Here is a 21,240-nt window from a genome sequence, read left to right as displayed (position 1 = left end):
GTTTTCCATTTTATTACCTTAAAGTAATCTAAGAAAGTAAGTGAAAGTGTCATGAGATGCAAAACTGGCTAAATATCTGTGTTGTAAGAATTTTGACCAGTGATTCACTGACAGATGAATTAACTTGGCTTTTGCTGGAGGGTTTGTCCTTGACCACAGGGCAAATTATCTTACAGATTTAAAAATGACTTGTCTGCTAGAATAAAACATATACTTACTAGGTTTATGGACAATGTGAAGACAGGAAAGACTGTAGTCATGTTGGAAGGCAAGATAGTATTCAAAATGATTTTGATGAAATGGGGAAATGGTCTAAGAGGAAAAATGTAATTAAGCATAGTAAGAAGGTTTGGGAACCACATTTCAAGAACAATGTGGGCCAACTGGCAAAAATCCAGAGGACAGCAGTGAAACAATCAGAAAACAAGGAAGCAAAACCTTCCTCCAAAGCAGAATTTGAACAGTTTAGTCTGAAGAAAACTGTGGGAAGAGGTAATTGTGATAACCAAATACATCAAGGGCTACTGTTGAGAGGAAAGCTGCACACAGAAAAGGAAAATAAATGGAAATAATGGTCTCGGATTGCCGCAAAAATTTAACATACCTCAGGACTGCATCTAACAGCAGTGTGAATAAGGGTACAGATAACAGTATAGCAATGTCATGTGCCCAGATAGCTCTAACAACAGAAGAAAAACAAGGTCCTACCATTCCTAAGTAAATGTGTGTCTGCGCAAGGCATTGGGACATGTTTTCTAGTTGTAAGGAAACTTAGGCAGTATAATAACAAGACTTCCATAATTGGAGGTTGGTTTTTTTTATGAATAGGTTAGATGAAGCTATGGCTGATACTGCCCTGAGGCATCAATAATGGTTTACTTGATAGTTCCTCTAACCTGAACTTTTATGATTCATTACAAAAAATATCTGCTCAGTAAATTGTTTTGGGTAGTCTAAGGCATTATCCTTGGATAGTCTAAGTTATCCTTGTACATTCAATAAATAGCAACACAATAGCATGTACATGGAAGAAAACCACAGTAACATCCAAAACTGAGAAAATATATTTCCAAGTCACTGCCAGACATTAAGCAGAAATGGGCTTTTTATCAAGTTTGTGATAAACTACAAGCTCTTCAGACTTAAAAAATGGAAGCAGAGAACCTGATCACAGCAGACATATTTAGAATCTGAGCTACAAGGAGGGTCACTGCAATCAATAAGATTATCAGAGGTCAAATGATGCTTTAAAAGAATGATATGGAATGATATGTCAATAGAAAAAAGACCCTCCCGTGCAAAACACACCTTGTATTCATTCTCTTTTCCTCCCATCACTCTCCCTTCCATCCTGTCAGCTGTTTATTTTCTGCCATTATTAAAACCCTTGATAACTACTTTATAAAACAACACAATACATATGTAAAACAATCATGTTTGACCTAATTCATAACAAACAAAAGGCCTTTTTAATGTACACAATTTTCTGCTTCCAATTAATGAGATTCTCACTCTTTGAAACATTATTTTAATTCATTATTTTAAGAAGTAAAAGGGTTGCCTCCTAACTTTGCAGGGAATAGTAGTAGCACAGACAGCAAGTATGCAAGTACTTAGGAGTTTTTGTTCAGCTTGAGCGCATTTCCTTTTGGCCACTTCCAAAATCAGGGTCAGAAGCAGCCACAAGAGATCATCTTGTGACCTGTTAGTCTGGGAAGGGGAGCAGAAGAACCCCTGCACAGTTCAGGTGGAAACAGTTAGAGACCTGCTGCTCCATCTGGACTCTCACAAGTCCATGAGGCCAGATGGGATCCACCTGAGGGTGCTGAGGGAGTCGGTGGATGTGATTGCTGGGCCACCTTCCATCATTTATTGGTGGTTTTGGTCATCAGAGAGGTCCCAGATGACTGGAGACTTGTTAATGTGACACCCATCTATAAGAAGGGTCAGAAAGAGGAACCAGGAAACTACAGGCCTGTCAGCCTGTCCTCGGTACCAAGAAAGGTGATGGAATAGGTTATCTTGAATGCAATCACACAGCATGTGCAGGACAACCAGGGAGGGTATCAGGTCCAGCCAGCATGGGTTCATGAAAGGCAAGTCCTGCCTCACCAACCTCATCTCCTTCTATGACTGAGTGACCCGCCTGGTGGATGAAGGAAAGCCTGCTGACATAGTCTACCTAGATTTCAGCAAGGCCTTTGACACAGTCTACCACAGTACTCTCCCGGAGAAGCTGCCAGTCCATGCCTTGGACAGGTAAACTCTTTGCTGGGTTAAAAACTGGCTGGGTGGCCAGACCTTAAGGGTAGTGGTAAACAGAGTGAAATCCAGCTAGCAACCGGTCACCAGTGGTATTCCCTAGGGGTCAGTGTTGGAGCCCATCCTCTTTAGTATCTTAATTGATGACTTGGATGAGGGAATTGAGTTCACCCTCAGTAAGTTTACAGATTACACCAATTTGGGGGGAAGTGTCAATCTGCCAGAGGGTAGGGAGGCCCTGCAGAGGGTCCTGGACAGGATGGGTGGATGGGCAGAGACCAATGGGTTAAGGTTCAACATGGCTAAGTGCTGTGTCCTGCACTTTGGTCACAACAACCCCATGCAGTGCTACAGGCTTGGGGCAGAGTGTCTGGAAAGCTGTACAGAGAAAAAGGATCTGGGGGTGTTGACTGATGTTTGCCTGAGCATGAGCCAGCAGTGTGCCCAGGTAGCCAAGAAGGCCAGCGGCATCCTGGCTTGGATCAGGAATTGTGTAGCCAGCAGGACCAGGGAGGTGATTATCGCCCTGTACTCTGCTCTGGTGAGGACACACCTCAAGTATTGTGTTCAGTTTTGGACCTCTCAGTACAAGAAGGACATAGAGGCCCTGGAACGTGTCCAGAGAAGGGCTACAAAGCTGGTGAAGGGTCTGGAACACAAGTCCTGTGAGGACCACCTGAGGGAACTGGGGTTGTTCAGTCTGGAGAAGAGGAGGCTCAGGGGAGACCTTATTGCTCTCTACAACTGCCTGAAAGGAAGGTGTGGGGAGCTGGGGGTCGGCCTCTTCTCACAGGTAACTAGTGATAGTACTAGAGGGATAGCCTCAAGTTGCACCAGGGGAGGTTTAGGTTACAAATTAGGATGCATTTCTTCTCTGAAAGAGCAGTCAGGCATTGGAATGGGTTGCCTAGAGAGGTGGTGGAGTCACCATCTATGGAGGTGTTTAAGGAAAGGTTGGACGTGGTGCTTAGGGACATGGTTTAGTGGGTGACACTGCTGGTAGGGTGATGGTTGGACCAGATGATCTTGGAGGTCTTTTCCAATATTAATGATTCTATGATCTGGCTCCAGACAGAATCAACTGTACAAACTACATTCTTATCAAACACTCCTATAAATGAAACCACTATTTCCCTGAGAAATGTATTGTTTTCATAAATAAATAAATAAACATGGAGCAGTTTTTAACCTGTATTTTTGCAAGCAAAAATAATTTCCGAATGAGACAGGGCATGTGAAAACATGCACCATCTAAACCAGAATAATAATCTTTTAAATATTTTTTTTTTTAAAACCAGAATAAATCTTTTTTCCATAAAATTCAATCAGGATATTTCTCTTATTTTTCAAAAGGAGGATAATCAAGCTAAAGCTTTCTTCAACTGCATAAATGGAAAAGTGCAACTGCATCTGAAAACACCATTAAAACTGTCAGGTTTTGTCTTTCTTGATAGTCCCACTGCCTCAGTTCTTACTACTCCTTGAGATAAGAGCTGAAATGATGTATATTTCAAAATCTTGACATAGAAAAAATGCCTTTCATAGAAAAGTGCCTGTTTATTACAGTTTCTCAGTTTCTTCTGGTATTTTAGCACATTGCTGTAAAATGCCTTGGTTCCAGTCCCGAGCTGCAGATTTGGCTCACAGCTCTTCCTCTCTCGTGGAAGGTTAAGATTGCATCTATAATACACCTCTCCTGACACCTCTGGAAAGGTTTTTAGACAATGATTCCAGAAACAAATGAGTTTCTACCCTGTCAAGTAGGAGTGCTAAATGCAAAGAATTCTGTTAGTACGATGTTACAGTTGAGATTTTCAGTCAGGCACAGTCTGGGAATCCTAAATTATACCTTTCACAATAATTCTAACAAAGTATACTTAAGTGTCTGAAAAAAAAAAAAAAAAAAAAAGACAAAGGCAAAACACAAACAGCATTGCAGAAAACTACATTTGAAATCAATGAGATCTGTTCCTCTGATTTCCAACAGATACTGGTAGTTATTCTTGTCTCAAGCGCATCCCATGCCTCTTGATGTATGTAACCACCATACACTCTCAGTGGGTCTTCCCTTGAAAGGTGTACAGTGGTCATCTGAGCAGCTGATTTGCTTGTCCAGTAGACAATCATTAACCATAGGCTCCTTCCTTCCTTTTTCTTCCTTTCTTCTCTCGCTCTCTCACGCACACGGAAATGATGAACATAACTGTGCTTTTTCTGGCCATATCTTTGACCTTTACCAACACCCCTTCAAAAAGAGACATAAAAGCCTGTTCTGGAAACACTAGATATTACAGGACTATACTGAGTCTTCTCTGTAGCAATAGGTTTCTGTTTTTTAAAAAAAGTAATAATAATAATAATAACCTGTGAGGGTCCTGCTGCATTTAGGATCTTCACACTTTCCAAAGTAGGACAAGGATGCAGGAGGCAGAGGAGGTAGAGAGACAAACCCCCTAATTAAGGTAGGTGGCAGAAGCAGCTATTAAAATACACCTATTTCAGACCAGTGACACCATTATCAACTCAAACTCTATTGAGAATTTAATAAAACCTGGGGGAAATGTTTGAAAACATAAATGTGTGAAGGACACTTACCACCAAGCATTCATCTCTCCTCTCTTAAAACTGATATTCAGCAAATATAAATGACCATCCCTCCATCAACATTAATGGGTTTACAGAAGCTAGAGAGCCAGAGAAAGTGAGTTTTGAATGATCTAATACCAGAAAAAGCAGGTGATGATAAACTCAGCTCTATCATCACCATACACCTTGTTGCTCATAAACAAACAGGCATGACACAACCAAACTTTACCAAGGAAAAAATATATCCTCGTGCTGTGAAAACGTATGAACGCTGCAAGCTCAAGTCTCATTTTTCTGAGTTTGAAAGCACCAGACAAGAAAAGCTTACAAAAGACAAATGGTGATCATGCGCTTAAGACATGAGCCTGGCAGTCATGAGTCTGAGTTTTTTTCCTGTCTCTGTCCCAACTTCCCTATGGCCTCATGCAAGGTCTTCTACTCGCAGCACTAGCAGTAAAAGGCTACAAACACACTTTTGAGTGTAGCTGTAAGAAATAGTTCAAAGATCCCAGAAGATTAAAAATAATCTGCAAAGAGGACAGAAAAAAAAAAAAAAAAAAAAAAAAAAGATCAACTAAGCAGGAAGGGTTAAAATTCAATGTCTGTTTTAGCTTTATGACTGGTAGGAAAAGAAAGAATCTTGAAATTAACAAAGCAAAACTGGTGTACATAAAATTAGTCCCACATCAGCTAAATAATAATGCGGAGGTTTATTCCACCAACTGCTTCTGTGTAGAGTTTTACAAAACAAAACCTCAGAAATCAAAATAGCAAGAGATTTCCATGGGAACTCTGGAAAACACAAGGCAATTTCCAACACAGTTCAGAGCATCCACCCCCCTCTGCTGAGCTTCATCCACAGAGGGGAAAAAGACAAAAACAGTCAAGATGAAACCAACTATCAGCAGCAGGATATTAACCCAGCAGTCTTAAGACTCTGCTGGATATACTTCTCTTCTATCCTTATATTCCTCTCAATTCTTACCTTTCACCTAATCCTAAAACCCCAGTACAGCTGTATTATGGATTAAGACGGTCCGTTCCATTCTGCTGCCCAAGAATTACCAACAGAAGAGAAAAAAAGTGATTGGGCTGAACAACTGATGTTCTCACCAAAAGAATAAGCTGGAATTCAACGAAGCAATAACTATGGACCCAGTCTGTTCACCTAACATATCTCTTCGCTGTAGCTGCTTCACATCCAGAGAATGTCAATGAACTATATGCCTTCACATGTTAACTCCCCATGTTGTTTTTTTTTTGCTGGTTTTTCTCAAACAGGGTAAGTAACTAGTACTAACACCTTGATAGACTCAAAAATCTAAACCAGGCTGGCTGACAGATTGCTGACTCAGCTTCCACGCTGAGGTGAATATCCTGATTATATCAAAGAATCATAGGATGGTTTAGGTTGGATGGGGCCTTAAAGTAGTTCCAACTTGTGTGCCACGGGCCAGGACACCTCCCATTCAGGATCAGGTTGCCCAAAACCCTACCTAGTATGGAAGGTATCCATGCCATGGCAGGGGCATTAGAACTAGATGATCCCAGATCTCCACACAAACAAAGACCCTGTTACCTACCATTCCTGCCTTCCCACATCAGAAAGGACTGAGGCATGAAATCCAAAAATGAACCTATGAAGCGTGTATACCAGCTGCATTCCTGATCTGGTCAGTGGGGTGGCTGTGACTCCAGCCTGTACTACAGAACCTGCCCCTTAGTTTCAGCATAGTCCTAGAGAACTAAATTGGGTTTCTTTGCTCACAGGAACTTTAGAATAGTTTTAAATAAATAAATTTGGTATAACTGTTAGATTTCAATATACTTAGAGGTTTGTGATTTTTTTTTGTTTTTTTTTTTCTCCTTCCCTCTTCTGTATTCAGTAATTTTCCATGCTCTGATTTGGTTGGTGTAATCATCCTGATGGGGGATCTAAATCAGTGGAGTCCAAACTTTTCTTAGGGTTGTTCAGTGACGAGAACACCTTAGCACCTTTGACCCTCTAGTAATGACTCCTCAGTCAAGATTACCATGAAATACCTCAAGGTCAATAGCTAAAAAACTCAGATACTATCTCTTTAGAGAGAGACAGAGTATCTATCTAACGGTAGTAATTTTACTGAGATGCATATCTCTTCCAGACTGGATCTGATTGCTTCAATCCAGAAGTTCTGGGGATGCATTAGCCCAGCACTGTGCCGGAACTACATTATTCTCAGCAGGCTTATTAACCAGGACTCCACACCATGCTAACTCTGTTGTTCCCAGATGTGAACTGGCTTACCTCCAGCCATCTTAAAGCAGCATGATCTCTAACTTAAAACTTCTTTGAATTCTGTATATCTGCAAAAAAATAACCAGTGATGATGGCCAGAGAAAGGCTCACCTTGCCATACAGCTAGCATTTCTAATGCAAAAGTATAACTGCATATAGATATGCATTCAAATAGGACAAAGGGAGATATTTTATAAAGAGTATGTATGAGGCTTGAAGACATAATTATATAATAAAATGACCTCAAAATCTGAGGTATTTTCTTGCTTATCCAGAAATCAGCATATATTAGCTTCTGACATTTGAAAGGCTTTTGTTCCCAACTAATAAAATGAGAGTAGAAGAGACCTTGAAAACGTCTTAAGGTAATGGAAGATTTAATAAGAAAATGGATAATAAGATACTTTTAGTCTAGCAAAAAATGCCATCATGTTAATAATAGATGACCAGCACTACTCAGCATGATGTAGGGATCTGTGAAATGTTACAAAGCTAAGTCTCATGCTAGTGAAATGCTGGCTGGTAACACTGACAGAGTCAGTACGCGTGAAAGAAATCTTCCCCAGAGGATATCCAGTGGGTATATCCTCAACCACAATACTTCTAGATTATGAAAGGGTACTAATTTTTGCAGGCTTCCTAATGGTTCAATTACTTCATCTAATGGCACCTTCTAATAGTGCCTGCACTTACAGAGCCCAGTCAGTGGCACAGCTGCCTCAGTTATAGCTTGATCCCCCAAGGTAGCGATGCTCAAGTGGAAGGCAGTCAGCATCCCTAACTTCTGCTGCTCTCAGAGGGAGATGAGGTTATTCACTCTTGTAAAGGAGGTGCTCCACACTTGGCACAGCCAGACTGGCAGGCCTCTGATAATTTGTGTATTTCAAAGACAGAGATTATCCCTTAAACCCCAATATAATGTATTGCTTTGTTTTTAAATGAAGGGAATTGCTAGCAAGTGGGCTACTTTGAGAATTACTCTTCTGCTTAGATAGTTGGGATCTACTGCCAGATGTGCTTTTATCATTCAGAGAAAAAGGTACATGTAAAAAATCAAAAGTTTGCCACCCAAGAGATTAGGATTTCTTCTTCATACAGTAATGTATAAGGTATAATATCTTAGCCAATTCCAGTTAACAAAAATTAAATTAAGCAGATGGATTGACAAAAGCAACATACCAAGAAAAGCAATAATTCACAGTTCTTTTTGTACAATTTAAACAGTGCTTCTATCTAACAGCAAAAATAAAACAAACCTTTTCCCTTCCTCAAAACTGTCCTTTCCCTTTATGCAGCTGGTCAATTTCAGCATTTAGGGAACATTTACTTATTTTCTAGTTCTCCAGAATACCCTAGGAGCCTGACTCCCTTCTTTTTTAAGGGTCTGTGTCCAGAAGTGACACTGTGAGGGGGAAATCCCCATCTGAGCATACAGCTGGTACAGGTGTCAGTATCTGCAAGTCTCATTCTGCAGCAGAGAATTCCAGTTGATCATGTCAGGACTCAAATCTGTCAACACCTGAAAATAATCTTTCCAAAAGAGAATTTGTAGTTAGTATATTCCTCCTTAAACAGAAAGATATTTATGTCTTTGCAGTGACTTTTACCACCCCTAAACCACTTTGCAAACAGCACACAATTAAAAAATAATGTAATCTCCAATTATGCCCCCACCCAAATATAGAGAACTTGCTTATCAGAATGTTAATACACTCATAGTCACTTGTGGCCAATACAGAAAAGGAAGTATGGTAATTGTGTGCAGAAACATGAGCAAACACCAAGCAGAAAAAATGGACCAGAACTGGGACTCCAGAGATTCTCTGTAGGGCCTAAAGAAAATCATTTAACATTTGCATGCTTCCTTTTCCAAGTGCATGACCTGTTTTGGTTTATAAGCACTTTAGGCAAGGTGTATCTCAGACACACATCATAGTCTAGAGACAACCTAAGCTGCACTCTGCTTCTCATGATTTTTAAAAGCACTAACCCAGTACTGGATTTGGGACATTAATTATTTCAGCTTCTCAACAGATGAGTAAGCAGGGTGAAACCCTAGCAGCAATGGAGCGCTCCAGCATGTCTGGCACATGCACAAGATGCAGATCAGCCTAGAAACCCAGCTACAGCCTAGAAATCTCACAGAAAACTAAGAGATTCACGTGGCCAAGAATTTCACAGGTCAGGTATGCTAAGGCAACCAAATATGTAGGAAAGGAAAATAACATGCAATGGAATTATTACCCGGTCAAAGGAAAGGCCAGAATCTCTGTTGCTAGTACGACCTTGGATTAACCTTGACAGTCTTCTGGCCACAAGGCTCTGCAGAAACAGCTCATCAGCTTTCAGTGCAAATAAGTATCACATACTGGCTGAACTCTAAAGCCTGGAACCTTTCATGGATATAAAAATGCAATGAATCTACTTCATATCACTCTTTCACAGAGTCGTAGAATGGTTTGGTTTGGAAGGAACCTTAAAGTTTACCTAGTTCCAACTTCTCCATACTCTTTATAGGTGATGCAAGCTCGTTAAACGTGACTAAAAGAGGTTACAGGTAACTTTGTTCTCCAGCCATCATGAAATACCCCCCTCCCTTTTAAAAATATAAAAATAAAAGCCAGGGTATGTAGAAAATTTCAGCAGAGTAGGGTTCATACAGGTTTAGTGCCTGCCACACACTTGTCCCACAATGAGCAAGGAGTACGCAGCTGTGTTAAGTGACTCAGTGACCTCTTGGTGTGGCTGCTCTTGTTCTTGTTATGAAGGCTTCAGGCAGCCTGCATTAGTGCTGTGCATGAAGACCCCACATCTCAGCTACATGAGTGATATTGTGAAAGAGTCATCTGTATGCTCAACTGATTACAGGTGCACAGACTAACAGCTGTAATGTGTAACAATTAAAATCTAAACACACTTGACTACAGCTACTTAACTAATGAAAAACTACATGTAGAGAAATGAAGGGCTTCATCACTTTAATTCAACTTAAATCAACTTTGGCACTTTGTGGTTACTTCTGGTACCACTCAGTCAGCTTTGACTTTCATCAAACCACCATGATTAAGTTATACATTAGTAATACAACCTAAAGCCATTCACGGCATCAAAAATACTTCAATACACTTAAACTCATTTGTGACATTTGAGTGAAGTTTGGTTTAGGCTACTGTCATCCATACATCTGATTTGTCATCATGCATTCAGACTTAGAAGAACTTCTTCTATTCGTTTCCAACATCCCTGTTGAAAGTCCTCTGACAACAGTATTACAGTAAATTATACTACTAGCTCATTTATCATGTATCACTCATTGACCACTCTTCACACTGCCTTCTTCTCTAAACTAAGCAGACCTTTTTTAACGTTGTGCAACCAGCACGATGTGAAGAACCACAGCTAACTGTGGATTAGACTAAACGAAATTCTATTCCTGTCGTATAGATGTAAATCAATCAGGTAACAACCCTGTGCTTGGTTTTCCTACAAGTGAGTAGAAATGGACCACAGTACTATACATTCATTTCTGCACATCTTTGACTTTTTTTCTTATGCTGGAAGAGAAGTAAAAGAAATATGTATGCGGATCCTTGGACAGGAGACTTATCCTTGTTTATGAAAGTGCTCTACTCAGTAGCACTGATTACTTTGTTTTAACCAAGCAATGCTACCTGCCATTTGTAAGGACAAACACTTTTGCCATTTATCACAGTTCACTAGAATTACACTATTTTAGCCATGGGTGTGATAATGGGACAGCACAACCACAGAAGTGAAGAATACTTTCAGGATGGAAGAACTTTAAACCAGATGTTCACTGGGTCAATTTACAGCTACAATTAAATTTTAAGTTTTACTGTTTGGGGATTAGGGTGAATCCTACTTTAATAAAGCAGATGAAGATCAGAACTTGGAGCTTGTTCTGAAATAGCTGGGAGGAGAGATGGGAACAAATCATCTGGCTCAGGAAAAAAGGGCTCTCAGACAGAATGGAAATAGCATATAATTTCACAGCTAAGCACTGGAGCCAAGAATTTTATGTTGATGAGAACAGAAACAGTTTATCAGAAGAAAGATGAAGCTGAGCACCCATCAGCAACTGGTGCCAACATAAGAATCAACTGGAAACAGCGGGAATCACCTAAAATTGCTTCCAAATGTGGAGATTTTTTAAGCTTCCTGAATGCACATGCTAGTGGGTACATTGAAATGGGCACCTTAAAAATGTACAGCTGACTGACTATAGGCTGACTTAATAATCTTCAGCAGCTCAAGGGATCTTCATGAGGAGACCATCTCTTCAGGTCTCTGAGCAGAGTAGCTCCATCTGCGTTAGAGGGCAGAGAGGCTTTTGAGGTTTCTATTATGTAAATTATTCACACAATCTGTAAGAGCAGCAAGGTTTCTGTTCCAGTTAAAATCTAAACACACTTACCTTGACGATGTCTACTTAATTCATAGAAAAAAAAATAGAGAAATGAAATACTGTTATCTGTGCAGAAAGACAAAATAAGCTTTTAGCTGAAAAAAAAAATAGCACACAAGCAGAGGCAAAACTACATATTCTTGTAATGTTACTCCTACATTATCATGCCTTATAGTTTCCAGCTTTAGAATTTTTCAGCTTTTTGTTCCTTGATTATGGAGACTAAACTTCCTAAAGACGTTTTCTCTACACACTTCATTTTAACAGAATCCCATTTTTGAAACACATTTAGACCTCTTACAAGCTCCTTCCAAACCATTTAAAAATCTAATTGTTTTGTTGGTGGTGGGTTTTTTGTTTCTTTGTTTGTTTGTTTGTTTTATATTGTTTTTTTGTAGGGATGCACAAGGCTTATATTTTATCAAAATTTATGTACCTCCTCATTTCTACTGAGGTGCGTGGAGAGCTTCAGCTGCACCCTCACAAGCTCCAGAAGAACTTTGCTTACATGAGATTCCAGGGACTGCCAACAGGGCAGTGAATCTGCAGTGTTCCCAAAACGGTACTGAGTTTTCAAAGCTCCACCAGAGGAAAAAACTAAAGTTGGGCGAGAAAGACTGCAATTCTAATCTCTCTAATAAACATCATCCTAATATGGTTGTGCGTGTTTTTCTTTTCATTCAGAAGGTCTGACACTAGCAATAAAATACAACTGTGAGAGGTTGGCCTATCATCAGGAACATGTTAGATAAGATAAAAAATATTTTCTTAAGATCTTGCTTTCAGTGAAACCTTAGAGAAGAACTCCTCCTACACACACCATTAACTTTCATCTGTGCACTGAAGAGGGCTCCCATGTCTCACCTTTTTTACACTGATCTAAATGTACCTTTCCACAATCCATCTCATGCTCGCACATAATCTCCCTCACTATAAAAGCGTATCAGGATCTTTCTGTTCATGGGTCACCTTCCTTTACTTTATCTGTAGCTTCTTTGGTGTGTGTCAAAACCCTCCTTAGGGAAATTCCATTTGACTAAAACGTATGGTTCTTTATATGTATTTATACTCACTCTCTGCTAAAACTTCGGTGCTGATGAAATAAAAAACCTCAACCCCCTTTGGAGAGATCTGTGGAAGAACCAACTCTGATTGTTTGAGAGTCACACTCCACACCAGTAATTCTTTGCCAATTATCTTTCTTTTGCATTTCACTAAATTTTCAATTTCTCTATTTCTTGATGTTAATTTCTGTAAGAGATATTTGTCTGGCAAACCCCACTTGTTTGATTAAGTAGAAAACTTTTCTTTTTTCTTTCTTTGCACTGCAATACTGGCATTTGCTAGTTGGAAGGGTTTTCTGCTGCTTTTGCTTGAACTTATTATTACAAAGAGCCTATATGTAAAAGAATGACTTTCAGGGACTTTAATGAAAGCTGGAGGGCATTCAGCAACTCGTAAGAACAAGTCCCAAATCACCACAGCATTAAAAAATCCATCTGAGCTGGGATTACATGCAAGGTATGGCAGTGTTTGAAGAAAGACCAGATGATAAGGAAGTATAGTAAAAAATAAAAAGTCTAAAAGACTAAAATAAAATCTTTTACTACCTTTTTATTACCAGGGTCTTAAGCACTCTGTATGTTCCTGAGATCAGAGAACAGTGATTAAATCCAGCTTACCACTGTCTTTTACGGACCTGCCAAAGGAACAGATCCTTAGCAAGATCGCAAAGATTTCACTGGTCACACACAGGGAAAAAAAGCCCATGACATGTTAAAACCTGTGATAGTGCTGCTGGCACTGCTCTGTCAGGGAATTGTGGATCTCGCCAAGCGTAGCAATGTATCATCTGAAACCTGCTGGCATACCCTTTAGGAAGATGCGCATTAACTGCTCTTGATAGATGAGGAGAAAACTGTTTCATCTTAGATGAATCTAAGCAGCTTCGAGATTCAAAGTGAGACATTTTCCATTCCCTATTGCTGAATTTTATTTTCAAGGCAAAACTAAATAAAAAGCAAGAAATATTCTTCTTCTTATGAAAAAGATGAAATTCACACAAAATCAATGTGATTATTTTAAACGTTATTTTTCATTTTGATTTAATGTGACTCATAAAGGTTACAAATGCCTCCCTATGATGACATCCCAAGCAAAGTTATCATTTCCAGCATGAGCAAAGGCAGTGCAAACTTCATCACTCTGTCCTGCTGGCAGCACTGAAAAGATGACCTGAAGAAAACATGGGCAAAGAGATTGCTATGGTCTTCACAATGTCATGACCACCTCCTTGATCCTCCTAGTATAACATAAAAGGTGGAAATCAGGACTAATATGGAGATAATGTTTCTATATTGACACCATATCAAGATGGCTAACATTTCATATAAGCCATAATGACTTCTGCCCTCATCTAACTTGCAGTGCATTTCAAAACGTGACCTAGAGGTGAAAAACTCTGTATCATATTATCACCCTCTTGAACCACGCAGTCACTTATTACTGCTTCTCATCTAGAACCAAAAATGTGCAGTTCATTTCCCCATACCGATGAAAATGACAGGCTCTCTGCCTCCAAAATGACTGCAGTCTTGCTTACCAATTAATTACAGGACAGAATGAATAAAATATATTTTGCTTAAATACAAATGAGCTCAAAAAAATCTGACACACTATATTGTATCCCAGAAATACTCTTTCTGAAATTACAAATGACAAAGCCATCATAGGTACTTGTCATTTAATTTAACACTTTAGTTTGGTGTTCAGATATACAACTGCATAGGCCATTTCAAGCCTATTGCCACAGTATTACACTCACAACAAATTAAGAAGGTAGTTCTCTCAAAACAACCTAATTATTGTGTATTTCAAATACCCTCCTAATAAAGAATTGAAGGCCCTTATTCTTTATGCTTTGGTAAAATGGCACAGTCATAAGGTAACCTAAGTTGAAAGAGATCTCTGAAGGTTACCTGGTAAAACTCTTACTCGTGGCACGGCCGAATTCAACGTCAGATACACTTCAAAGTTAGATTAGGCTTTTCAGAGCTATATTCATCTGGGTTTTAAAACTATTTAAGAACAGAGATTCATCAGCTTGCCTGAAAACATGATCCAATGTATGGCTGCTCTTACTATCATTTTTTTTCCCTTAACATTTAACCAGAATTTCCCCCTTGCTGCACCCTGGGTGAATTGCCTGTCCTCCTTCCATTGTGCACAGCTAAGAAGATCTTACCAATATCTGCAGTGAACACGTGAATTGGTGCTGATCCTATTCAAGTGAAGTACAAAATCTCCACTCACTTTTCTTGTGCAATACCAGGGCCAGTCATCTGTGCAACTGGTTTGATTCTCTCTTTGGTCACCTAATCAATGAAATTATTTTATTTATGAGCAAAAGTAACCTGGATATCACAGAGGAAGCAAGATGAAAATCTTTTACCTGAAAAACTACAGAATTGTGATTTTATTCCTTCTTTGTCAACTTACCAGTCTGGCCCCAAAACTAAAAGGATCTACTTTACACCTCCAAGATGCATGAAAGGTACATAAATATTGAAAAACACATTCTAATAGTACCTCATCATACAAGTTTCTATTTCAGATCCAAGCCTCACCAAACCAGCATGGTTTAAACACCATCCATTCAGCTGCTGGTGCAGTCAATCTCATGGGATCTCTAAGCATAAACTTACTCTCTGCTCAGGTGCTGAAAGTCCTACCCAAACCCCATTTGGATCCAACAATGCCACTCTTCTAAATTTTAATGATTTTCAAAACTGCTATCTTTGCTTCCCAGTCCCCAAAATTTTGGCAGAAGGTAGCAGATCTTGAAATAGAAGATCCACTGCATCTTCCGATACTCTTAAAATAAGTATTTCCAAAACTTCCTGTTCTTATAGACAGAAAGGATAGCTACGTAACTCGATTTTCAGCAAATAAAATGCCATTATTGTGGTTAAAATCTTAACTTCATCACTGCACAAAATATTCTGTATATTTCTGTACGACAGAAGACTGTCAGTCACTGTCAGAGCAACAAGGGATGGTAGAAAAATAGCCTGCTGTGGTGAATAAAGCCTAAACCAAAGAAACAGTCACATGGCTTCTTTAAGACATTCACCTAGTTAAAAGTTTTCAGACAGCTCTGCAAGTTCAGGGTTCCTCAAGTTCTGAATTCCCAACTTCGGAAAACTGAACTGACAGAAGTATTGCTTGTGGTTTGGGGAGGAGGGGATTTCACTACTGAGGCTGAATTTCTGGTGTATGGGTGGTTAAACACTGCAGGGCTGATGCACTAAAAATGTGTTTTAAGAATAGCTATCTTCCAACAATTTTGTAAAATAAACCAAAAAAACAAAGCAAAAAATACTTATTGGTGGTTGCTACTCTTTTGTTCCTGGTGACAGAGATCCTATAAAGGATACTATCTAACACATTTTTTGGATTTCCACTTGCAAGGATGTAACTCAAGCAGCTGTGCTGGATGAAGCATGTTACTTCTAATTTAACGTTAAATGCATTCACACATCCGCAGAACAAGTGCATCAGCCTCTCAGGCACAGCCTCTAGGAATAGTTACACTATTTGGGGGTGTCGTTTGTGTTATTTGAGCAAAACACCATTCCCCCAACAGCTTTAACAGTAAGGGAAGCATCCTGCTAACAGCATATTGTTCAGGGCTGAAATCCTAAATCCCCTCCATCCCTGTTACGACAACATGCCCTCCCTCATCCTTTACCAGTGGACAGATGCTTCATCTGCTGATCAATGGGCCAGAGATTCTGTTACCAACATAAAAAGATGCCACAATTTACCGGTTCAAAGATTTTACTTTCTCAAATTTATCAAACCTCTTGAACCCCTGAGCTGTTAAGTGAAATAACTGCTGTCTGTCAGTTCTAACATACAAGCATGGACAGGCAAAATTGTAAGGATTTCAGGAGATACATTAGCAGAAGTTAAAGTTTCCAGCCTAATAAAATATTTTTGAATTAGATTAAAATCTATGCATTGCAAATACCACTTCCCCACATAACTACTGTAATTCCACTATGTATATTAATAAATGGGGAAACATTACCTTTTAGTCTAAGGGATACAGCCTCAACTCACAGAGTAAGAATTTACAGGCATCAGTATAATTAATGTTAATGGCAATCACAAACATAAACCTTCTGTATATTACGAGTTTATTAAAATGAGCAAGTGCACTCACCAGGCAGTCACTTGGTCAAACTATTAATACAGAGAAGCAGTGTATTGCCTACGTGCTGGCACATAAACCTTTTGGAAAGCAACAGGTTAAACAGAGAATAGACTGTTTTATGCCAACAATTAGGTAAAACATACGCTTCTAAATCTGGATCTATATAACAAACACGGTGCAGCGAAGTTAAAGGTAAAACAAATGAAATGAGATTTTCAAAGCAAGGAAGCTTCCTTAGCACCTTCCATTTATCTTCCCTTCACTGCTCTGAAAATCTCATTCATGGCCTCTGTTATTTACAGTTGTTTGTGTTTGTATACCTGTGTACTTCTGGGTACCAAAAACTTCCACTTTCTGTAAAATAAAATTATCCTGCAATGGTAGTTACTCAGAAACACATTTTCGGAGCAGCATGAAGGTTTCCACAGTGTGACACATATTAACATCAATTGGATTCACACAGCTAAATCTCTCTACAATTCTTTGCCAATTTACCCCTTCCAGAATTTAGTATTTTTTGAACTTGCTTTATTTTCCAAACATTTTCCTGTTACAGTATTTGGTGGCTACTCTAATACAGGCACCGTCTCTGGCGGCTGCTTTAATTTTCTAGTACAAGGGAGGCCAACATCTCTGACTTCTGATGGCACTAGTAAGACTTATGGCTGTAATCCAAAGGGCTCATATATCCTTATGATATATTTTTCAGACATATACATAGCTCCTAATAATCCTAATGACAGATTTATGTGCAAAACGATATGCACACACTTCTGAGTTCTTAGCTTGACAACTTTGGAAATGGCATATGCTTCACTCGGGAAGAGCAAGATATTGACAGAGATCATGGGGTTTAAATGCCGGGGGAGGGGCACAACACTGTTCTCCTTACACAAAATTCCCTTGGCTTCTAGAAGGGAGAATCAACCTGCAGAGGTTCAAGGGAACCATTCAGGAAACCCTGTGGTTAACAGCTTTTCCTGCAGCGATGCCACCTAGCCCACCCTCCCTGTGATTATTTCCAGAATCCTGTACCACACACAATGATAGGGATTCACACCGGTGAACACAAAGAATGAGATTATCATTAAGTGATGTAAAACAAACTACAGAATGTCCTTGGGATTAGTGGATTCAATATTAAAATGTATTTACTATAAAATTGAAAAGCTGTCAGTCAGAAATAGACATTTTCATGAATCAAAACACAATAGAAAACTGGTGTTATTGTCATTCCACATCAAAGTCCCCCAACAGACAAAGAGCATTGAAAATTACAAACAAATCTTGAAGTTTACACACTTAATGCATTATTGTTAGAGAATGGATATTTTATAGACTGTCATACAGCAACTGTTGTTCCCTTCATTTTAGCAACATATTACCACGCGGAGTAGGCAAAAGTTAGAGAAGAAGCCAGTTTCAAAGAATCACGAAGCTGTGCTGCGAGGCCACTGTATACTGTGTGTTTATTTCAAACAAGAAGCAAACCTTTGGTGGGAACACGTTTCCAGGAATTTGGCTTTTCACTTCACCTCATTTTATATCAAAGAGAGCCTACGCAGTATCTGTATGCTATTGAAGGTGTTGCCAACTCTATTCTATAAGATCTGTCTTCCTCAGCCAACTCTATTCTATAAGATCTGTCTTCCTCAGGTGGCATCTAAAGGTTAATCCTAAGGTTCAGGCAGAACTGCTCACAGACCCTTTTCTGACATGACTAGAATATGACTAGGAGGAACAATTTTAAAATACATGCCCAGCTTTCTCTTCTCCTAAAGTTTTTTCCTTGAGTTGTATAAATCACCTTTACTTTGGAAATGCTAGAAATTAGCACAAGTACTTTGCCTGTTACAGCACTTCATCTAAACGTTGTTCAAACGCGCCTTTCACTCCTCCGTAATTGGATGCAAGGTAAAATAAATCTCACCTAATGACAGTAATGTCTGGGGATGTAGTTCTGTTGTGCATGCTTTATACCTGTGACCTCTGAGATGTTAGAAAAAGATCTAAAACCGCCCGTGGTGACAACCTCTACAGGCACAAATTGAACACTACCACCACTGAAATCACAGAAGGTGCCTGAGCTTTATGTTCACGTGTACCAGATTACACCTTGGATGTAAAACATGACTTTTATTTTTAAATAAAGCAAAAGCATTTTGCCACGCAGGCATTTATTAGTGCCTAAATGATATGGATACGACGACAGTGGAACATTACTATAAAACAGGTAAGTACAGCAGAAAAAGCTACATATTAAAGTCATTTCTGAAAGTTGTTAGATCATCTGATAGGTCTTTTACAAAACAGGAATCCTTTTCTGAAAGATTTTATATGCATTTCTCTGCAGATTATGGTGGCTATTCACACTTTACTTCAATTTTTATAGCCTCCAAGTAATTCTACAGAATAGTAAATACAGTTATTATAACCTCCGTAACCGGTAGAGGGATATATTTGAAGAAAAAGGGGCTGTTTCTCCTCCCACACGCACTGAAGTAAATCAGGAGCAATTCTCCTGCAGTCAATGGGAGAGTATCTGCGAAACTGACGCAAAACAAGAAAAAACAAAGCCAGAAACGTACAGGCAAAGCTCTCCTAAGGCTATGAGCACAAATTGCACGACTCCTCTGCCTTTTGGTGAGGCTGAACCATTCATGCATCTATCCCACACTTAGCTCCATCCCGTGAAAGGGAATCTCAGCAGGGTCCAGACTCGCACTGAACACAATGGAGGTACGGACAGCAGCTCGAGCAGGCTGAGAGCCTGGCATAAAGCCCCGAGAATGAATTAGGATTGTCAAGTGAAGTGATCGTACGCGTTGGATTTAAGCATGTTGCCCCTGAAACACAGGGCATTTCTGAGTGCTGTAACAGAAAACTAAGAAGATTAGAAAAAGATTTAGGGAAAAAAATAAAATAAAATCAGCAGACGCATCCCACTTTTTTTCTTTACAGACACAAGGATCAGCACTCGTCTTAGGGAAAGATCATGTGGCAAAACGATGACTCTGAGTCACTAGAAACGAGAAAATCTTTTAAAATACTCTTGGGACCAGGGACGAACTGTTAAGGGAAGAGCACTGTTTTATCATTCAGCTAACGAGCCCGAGGAAGGATGATCACCGCTCGGTGCCGCCTCTCCTTGACAACTCTTTCTCCCCGAAACAAATATGCCAACTTCGGTAAACAAAGAGCAGGAGACGCATTATCCTCCCTCCCGCCTCGGGAATATGTAACAAGAAAAGGAAGCCCGGGAAAGTCGCGGGAGAGGACGGGCGGATTTCGCCCTTCGGGAGAGGAAAAAGGGAGACGGGCAGAGGATGGCGACGGCGTTCCCGAGCACGGCCTGGGTGGGGGTTCCCCGGGGGGGCACCGCCAAACTTCGGGGGTCGCGGGGCGAGGAGCGGGGCCGTCCCCCCTCGCCGTGCCCTGTGGAGCCGTGCCCCGGCGCTCACTCACCAGCTGCAGCGAGCAGAGGAAGATGAGCGTGCAGCGCCCCGTGCAGCAGCCCATGGTGGCAGCCGGCGAGCCGCCGCCGCTCCTCGCTCGTCCCTCCCGCGTCGGTGCGGCCCCGGAGGCGAAGCCTGAGGGGGGGTCACCGCATCCGGACAGCACGGCCGCGGCCCTCTCCCCTCCACCTTCCTTCCTTCTTTCCCTCCCCTGCTTCTGTGCGAGGGGCGGCGGAGGGCAGCGCGGCCCCGCGGAGGAGCAGCCGGCGGCGGGGGGCTCTGCCCGGCTGCGGGGAAGGGGCAGGGGCCGGGGGTGGGCGTGTGCGGGGCGGGGAGGGAAGGGAAAGGGAGGGGAGGCGGGCGGCGTGGGGGTGCCGCGGGTGGGCGTGATGGTGGGGACGGGAGCGGCGGAGGGCGGGCGAGGGGATGAGGGGAGATGGGGGTTTGGGGTCGGGGAGTTTGGCGGCTCCAGGCAGGGACGGGGCAGCCCGGAGCGGGGCGCTTGTTGCGAGCGCCCGGCGAAAGTTCAAGGGACTCGGGCGGCTGAGGCGGGGCCCGGCACGGCCACACGGGCGCCCGCAGGAGGAGCGAGGCTGGGGCGGCGGCGCCCCGACCCCTTCTCTCGTCCCGCGGTGCCCGGGGGTGTCGGGGGCTACTTTGGGGACCCCCTGCCCGCCTCTGCCCCCTGCCCGGGCTAGGAGCTGGTGTCCGGGTGGCTTCCTGCCCTCCTCGGTCTCCTCCTGAGGCGGCGCCATTGTGCCAGGGGCTGGCGGTGCCCGGCTGAGGGGCTCGGCCCCCCGAGGGCTTCTCTCGGGGAGAAAGAAATCTTTCCTGAGAAGGAAAAAGAGAAAGGAATCTTTTCTGGAAAGAAATCCCCTGTGCGAGGAGAGGGGTGAATAAACCACAGCCCTGCGGCGTCCTGTCGTGGGCAGCTGAGGGGAGTGGGGTCTGTGGAGGTACTGCAGTCCCCACACCGACCTGAACGCTTTGGCCACAGACAAATATTGTTTGTGGC

At 41.3% G+C, this 21,240-nt stretch overlaps 1 protein-coding gene across 3 annotated transcripts in view; it reads right to left on the bottom strand.

The window, feature by feature from the left end:
- The window catches only part of NKAIN3 (sodium/potassium transporting ATPase interacting 3), a 368,461-nt gene extending 347,929 nt beyond the window's left edge, over window positions 1–20,532 (bottom strand). For all 3 annotated transcript variants that reach the window (XM_035317941.1, XM_035317939.1, XM_035317940.1), the window contains exon 1: window positions 20,236–20,532. In XM_035317941.1, coding sequence (XP_035173832.1) covers window positions 20,236–20,289 — 54 coding nt within the window. In that variant the 5' untranslated portion in view covers window positions 20,290–20,532. The remainder of the gene's footprint in view (window positions 1–20,235) is intronic.
- Window positions 20,533–21,240: the final 708 nt, after the last annotated feature.

This window comes from Oxyura jamaicensis, chromosome 2 (genome assembly GCF_011077185.1).
Source record: "Oxyura jamaicensis isolate SHBP4307 breed ruddy duck chromosome 2, BPBGC_Ojam_1.0, whole genome shotgun sequence".
NCBI lineage: Eukaryota > Metazoa > Chordata > Aves > Anseriformes > Anatidae > Oxyura > Oxyura jamaicensis.
This window is presented reverse-complemented; position numbering and strand designations above follow the sequence as displayed.